This window comes from Triticum aestivum, chromosome 6D (assembly GCF_018294505.1).
Source record: "Triticum aestivum cultivar Chinese Spring chromosome 6D, IWGSC CS RefSeq v2.1, whole genome shotgun sequence".
Taxonomy (NCBI): Eukaryota; Viridiplantae; Streptophyta; class Magnoliopsida; order Poales; family Poaceae; genus Triticum; species Triticum aestivum.
In genome coordinates, this window is record NC_057811.1 from 178,189,384 (window position 1) to 178,195,777 (window position 6,394).

The 6,394-nt window shown below is 47.9% G+C and overlaps 1 protein-coding gene across 1 annotated transcript in view; it reads left to right on the forward strand.

Annotated features, from left to right (window-relative positions):
• Nucleotides 1-1,809, forward strand: part of LOC123144370 (ABC transporter A family member 8) — an 8,984-nt gene extending 7,175 nt beyond the window's left edge. Inside the window, exons 15-18 of the mRNA XM_044563487.1 lie at nucleotides 550-678; nucleotides 755-860; nucleotides 989-1,077; nucleotides 1,164-1,809. Coding sequence (XP_044419422.1) covers nucleotides 550-678; nucleotides 755-860; nucleotides 989-1,077; nucleotides 1,164-1,478 — 639 coding nt within the window. The 3' untranslated portion in view covers nucleotides 1,479-1,809. The remainder of the gene's footprint in view (nucleotides 1-549; nucleotides 679-754; nucleotides 861-988; nucleotides 1,078-1,163) is intronic.
• Nucleotides 1,810-6,394: the final 4,585 nt, after the last annotated feature.

The following is a 6,394-nucleotide window of genomic DNA, read 5'->3' on the forward strand; positions in this document are numbered from 1 at the left end:
CCCGCCACCACCTGCCGAGGCCCGCCGCCGCGCGCCCCACGCCTCGCCACCGCTCGCCGAGTTCTGCCATCTCGTGCCCGACCGCGAGTGCCGCAGGCACCGCCGCCTGCCGCCTAGATCCGTCGCCCGCGAAGGAAGGGGAGTCGGGAGAGGAAGTCCCCCCACCGCCGCCGTCTGCCACGCGGGTTTCACCCGGCAGCGTCACCCGGCGGCGGTGCGAGGAGGGGAGGAGGAGAGGGCGGCGGCGGCGCCTAGGGTTGGAGAAGCCCCCTAGTCGCCCAGGGCGGGGGCGACGCCACCTAGGCTCAATATAAAGGTGGAAACCAAAATAACTGATACAGATTTTAGTGTACAGATGCAGCCATGATTTCCAGGCAAGAATTATCATATTCAACTCATGTACTTTTTCCTGGAATTCGATTTATCTTCACATATTGTGCAGAGAACTCACTGTTTTATCATCACATATTGCCAGTTTTTTTGGATAAAAACCAAATTATCATTCCGTACAGAAAAAACTAATAAGAACCTCACATAAATTCTTTCCAGGCTATAGAACAATCTCTGAAAAGTGTTCGTTTGTTTGACGGTGGTGTTCCCGATAAGCTTGTGCAAAAATACAGCGGTGGCATGAAACGTCGTCTCAGCGTCGCCATCTCTCTAATTGGTGACCCTAAGGTACTTGTATTTGTCAACTGAATTCATTCACGATTCGATAAAGCTTCTGAGCGTTCATGCTTGGAGAAATCTGTAGGTTGTTTATATGGATGAACCAAGTTCTGGCTTAGATCCGGCATCAAGGAAAGACCTATGGAAAGCCGTCAAGTCTGCCAAACAGGACAGGGCCATAATTCTCACGAGTACAGTACTTTACCTTCAATTCTCATACAGCAGTATATTCAGTTCATCGCTGCATTTTCGTGTGTGTGCATCTTGAGCTTGACATCACATGAACAAAGTTCAAAACATACTTCCACCAATCTCGCAGCACATTCAATGGAAGAAGCCGAAGTTCTGTGCGATCGGATAGGAATAATCGCGGACGGTACCTTGCAGTGCATTGGAAACTCAAGAGAGGTACAATTAACGTACGCCAATAAGTTGATCACATCTTTGCACATGATTTCAGATGATAACGCAGCCACCCAATCCGCCTTTTCCAGCTGAAAACCAAGTACGGAGGCTCATATGTGCTGACGATAACGACCACGGCGGGTGAGGAGGCTGAGGAGGAGGTGGCGAAGCTAGTCCAGTCCATCTCGCCGGCTGTGAGCAGGGTGTACCGCATCTCTGGGACGCAGAAGTTCGAGATGCCGAAGCAGGAGGTGAGGATATCGGCGGTGTTCCATGTCATGGAGAGCGCGAAGAGCAGGACGACCGTTCTTGCGTGGGGCCTGGCTGATACGACTCTGGAGGATGTGTTCATCAGAGTTGCCAAGGAGAGCGAGGTATCCTCTGTCACCTCATCGGCAAGATAATCCGGCCCAGAAGAGTCACTGTTTGCTGTTCATCACAGTTGCAGCTTCAGAGATATCGTCGTGTGGCAAATTGGCAGTGCATGTAGCTTTAAGGCTTCAAATGAGTTTGGACTTTGGACTATGGAAGGTGTAGCTTTAGATTATTAGATATATGTCACTGAAGAACTCAGGGATAAGGATTTCTAAACGATAAGAAATATGTTTCAAGTTAGGTAGCTTGAAAACAAAATAAAAAATTTGACACAAAAAACTTATCTGAGTATCCTAAATATGATTTGAAAATGAAATAGTTTATGGACATTCATGAAAAATTACAAATATGATGATTTTAGGTTTCGTGAATGTTTGTAAAGTACTTCCTCCGTCCCATAATATTAGAACGCCAGTGTAAAAAATGCTCTGATATTATAGGACGGAGGGAGTATATGTGAGTTTTCACTAATCCCTTGCTTTTCAGTAAAGATTTCAATGTTCTCATTTTTTGAACTTATTCATTTTAAACATTCCCAAAAATAATACTGGCTTTTCTGGATTGCTTGTCAAATTTATTATTATTATTTTCTGTTTTTCTTATTGATTATAGTTAGAATTGTGTCGAATATTGTGTACAAGGTAGATTACAGTTGGACTCCGAGTAGTATTGTTTTTAGATATGATATGGAGTCGTGTCCTAGTAGGACATTTGTATCTTAGGCCTCTCATATATAACGAGGTAGACACACGATGTAACCTATGCCAACATAATACCATAGGAATGTAGGAAAAGCCGGCGGCATGTGCCGGCGTCCAGGGCAACCGGGTGCGGTATTGTAGCGGTGTCATAGGGAGGAGCACACATAATCAAGCCCCGAGATGTAGTCATATTGATGAACCTCGTTAACAAATCTTGGTGTCGTGCTTATGTAATTGTTTGGTCCTCAAATGATCGATAGTATGCCTCGGATTTATTTTAATAAGTGATATCATAAACAAGGTTACGAAGAGGTTGCGGATTGTTGATCTAGAGGAAATATCGAGTTTGAGATACAACCGGCTGTGGCGTGGTTCTCGACGAGATTGGCAGAAGCAGTTAGAACAGTCCGAAGTTCTCGCGGCGGCGCGATGTATCGCTGAAGCAGTAGTTAGAAGGAATTCCTATCCGGCACGTTCAGCGCCGTGGAAGCAAACCGGCGCCTGCTGGCAACGCTAGTGGGCCGCTCCACGGACGAAAGAAAGCAGAAAAAGTCTCATGGCAAACCGCAAAAATACGTGGGAACGAGGACTCAAACCCGCGCCTGTACTGCAGCATTATTCAGCTAGCCACTACACCACCAGAACTCTAGTGTTTTATAGCAAACGCGAATTAATAAGAAATAAAAGCCGCGCTATTTATTACGTATTTTTAAACTATTCGCTTTTTTGGAACAGACGATTTGTTAATGAAAAAAGTTCATAAAATTTTGAAAAAAGTTCATCGATTAGCAAAAAATTCATCAAATTTGAAAGTAGTTCATTGATTTCGAAAAAGTTGATCGATTTTGGAAAAAAATCATCGAATTTGAAAAAAATTTCATCAAATTTGAAAAAGAGTTCATCAATTTTGAAAAAAGTTCATCAAATTTAAAGAAAGTTCATCATATTTGGAAAAAAAAATCATCAAGTTTGTAAAAGAGAATTCATCAACTCTTTTAAAAAACAATATAATTTAAAAGGTTCATCAATTTAGGAAAAAAAGGTTCACGAAATCTGAGAAAAATTGGTGCATTAAAGAAAACGAAAAAAATGAACAGAAAAGGATAAAAGAACAAAAGGAACTTAAAAACTAAATAAATAAAGGAAGGGAAGTGTATTGGCAAAACGGGGGCGGTGGCCCGAAGGTTCGTGTGTAACCATCGTAGCGAAGGGTCGCGGGTTCGATTCCCTCTACCCCTGTATTTTTTACGTGTCTGAAAAGAGAAAATGGGCCGAGCCCAGTAAACATGATTGCAGGCGCCCCTTAGCAGAATACACATTAACGGATTAACGGATGCCTGCAGCGCCAAATAGAAAATGCCGTATTCAGATCGGATAGATCGATCCGATCGGAACCAGGAGCAGCAACATGGTGCGAGACGTGAAGCTTCAGTAGCGGCCCGATGCACGGGCTGGCATTAGGCGTGCGGTCGCATGCGCGTGGAGCAGCTGCGTGGTCGCTAGGGCACTAGCGGTTCGTGACTTGTGTGCAGGCGTGCGCGTGCGTTGTGCAAGGGTGCAGTGCTGGTTGCTGCGTTGCGCTAGAGCCGACGGAATCAAGACCGAGGATTTGTTTGAGACAAAAAAAAGCTACCAGGACCACGTGTGTGCACGAGAGCAGTTTGTGGGTGGACCAAGTTCGGTCCTGTTATGCTAAGAGCAACTCCACTCCAGTGGGGCGACCCAAACGGATGGCAATTTCGTCCGTTTTTTGTCCGTTTCGGTCGGCCATTCGCCTGGCGTCCGCCCTTTCTTAGATTTGAGTCGGCAGCGCGTCCAACGCGCCTATTTATATATGCCGGCGTGGCCGGCTGGCCGCCCAATATAATATTGATTTGCATTCAAATATATTGTCAAATAACGTAGTTTACCGAATAAAATAGTATAGTTTTACAAGCCGGATACAAATAAAAATGTTTCACGTAGTTTTGCAAACGAATAAAAGAAGATACATCTATTAATTGCCTACATGAGCCCACATATACTCAACCAAATCATTTTGCAGTTGCACGTGAGTTTTCCAATCACGCATGTCTTGATGAAATTGGGTGAACTGTTCAAATGTTCCCGCTACTCCATGCTCAGACACAACATTCTCACCCTGAAACTGAAACCCTTGATCGTACAGACGTCCCGGGCGCTCATCTTGTACGATCATATTGTGCATGATCACACAAGCAGTCATCACCTCCCATAGTTTCTGCGTGCTCCAGGTATTAGCAGGATACCGAACGATGCCCCATCGAGATTGCAATACACCAAAGGCACGCTCGACATCCTTCCTAGCACTCTCTTGCTCTTGAGCAAATCTTTTCCTCTTCTCTCCGACAGGGTTGGGTATTGTCTTGACAATAGTGGTCCACTGAGGATAGATACCGTCACCCAGGTAGTATCCTTTGTCGTAGTTGTGTCCGTTGACAGTAAAGTTCATCGGTGGGTTGTTGCCTTCGGCAAGCCTAGCAAACACCGGCGAGCGCTGAAGCACGTTGATATCATTGTGTGATCCAGCCATGCCAAAGAAAGAGTGCCAGATCCAGAGATCTTGAGATGCCACGGCCTCTAGTATGACAGTGCAAGCCCTGACATGTCCCTTATACTGCCCTTGCCAAGCAGAAGGACAGTTCTTCCACTCCCAGTGCATGCAGTCTATACTGCTAAGCATCCCTGAGAAGCCCCTTCTGGCATTCATCGCTAACAAACGGGTTGTATCTTCAGCTGCCGGCTCTTTCAAGTACTCAGGGCCAAACACAGCAATAACAGCCTTGCAGAACTTACACAGGGACTCTAGGCATGTAGACTCACTCATACGGACGTACTCGTCAATGAGATCACCGGGCACTCCGTATGCAAGCATTCGGATGGCGGTAGTGCATTTCTGATAAGAGGAGAAACCGATCTTGCCGACGGCATCCTCTTTGCACTCGAAATAGTCATCACAGCCGACCACCCCCTCTCTAATACGGTTGAAAAGATGCCTACTCATACGGAAACGGCGGCGGAATTTTTAATGTTTGAACAACGGGTTTGTTGTATCAAAGTAGTCCTTCCAAAGAAGGAAATGCCCGCTCTCTCGGTTGCGATTCAACGCCGGAAGGTGGCCCGGAATGGAGCCACAGAACAATGGCCGCTGGCTGTTGAGGTGGTGATGGACCAACATGGCAGCCAATATCTTCTCCTCGTCGTCGGACGACGAATCGTCGGAGTCGCAAAGGAAATTGTGAAAAAAGAACTTGACGGCGGAGTCCATTTTCATACCTTGGCAAACTGTCGAACAGCTTGCGCACGTCGAAGAAGGAGATGGCCGGCGAGGGGAGTCGCGGCGCGCACGGACCAGCTAGCTGCCCTGCCGACGTCCGACGAGTGGGCCGACGTCCGACGAGCGTGCCGGTGAGGATCTGGCCGGGGCGGCGAGGCGGCTTCTTGGTCGCGGGCGGCTGCGCGGTGGGGGGGCTGTGGTGGAAAGCAGTTTGCTCCCCGGCGGCAAGACGGCGGTGGCGGGCGACGGGGGAGTGGGCGACGTTGCTGGGCGGATGTGGAGGCGGCGGCAGCTGGCAGAGTCGCCGACAAAAATAGGCGGCGACGTCGGCGACGAAGGAGGCGGGCGAGGGTTGTTGTTGGCTGGGGGGTGAGGGGGAGGCCAATGTGCCACCAACCAGCAGGCCCGGGGAGAGGAGAAGGCGAGCGTGCGCGCGTCCGTCGCGTGTCCACGTTGACGCAAATCCGGCTAAAAAATGGGCCGGGAATGGGTCGCCCGCGGACGAAAAGCGGACGCATGTCCGTTTGGGTCGGCGCGTTGGGCCGCCTTTTGTGTTCGCGCCGACCCAAACGGACGGTGGCGGATGAAATGGGTCGCCCCATTGGAGTTGCTCAGGTACACGGAGAAGCAACAACAAATAGTGATAGGAAAGGAGAAAAGTTGTGCAATTTGCATATAAGTTTTTTTGGGTCGATCTGCTGAGATGGCTTGTAACACGTGGATAGGTTGCGAAGGCGCACTGTGACGCCCCCGATTTAACCGTACACTAATCATGCACGCAAATGTGTACGATCAAGATCAAGGACTCACGGAAAGATATCACAACACAACTCTAAAACATAAATAAGTCATACAAGCATTATAATACAAGCCAGGGGCCTCGAGGGCTCGAATACAAGTGCTCGATCACAGACGAGTTAGCGGAAGCAACAATATCTGAGTACAGACA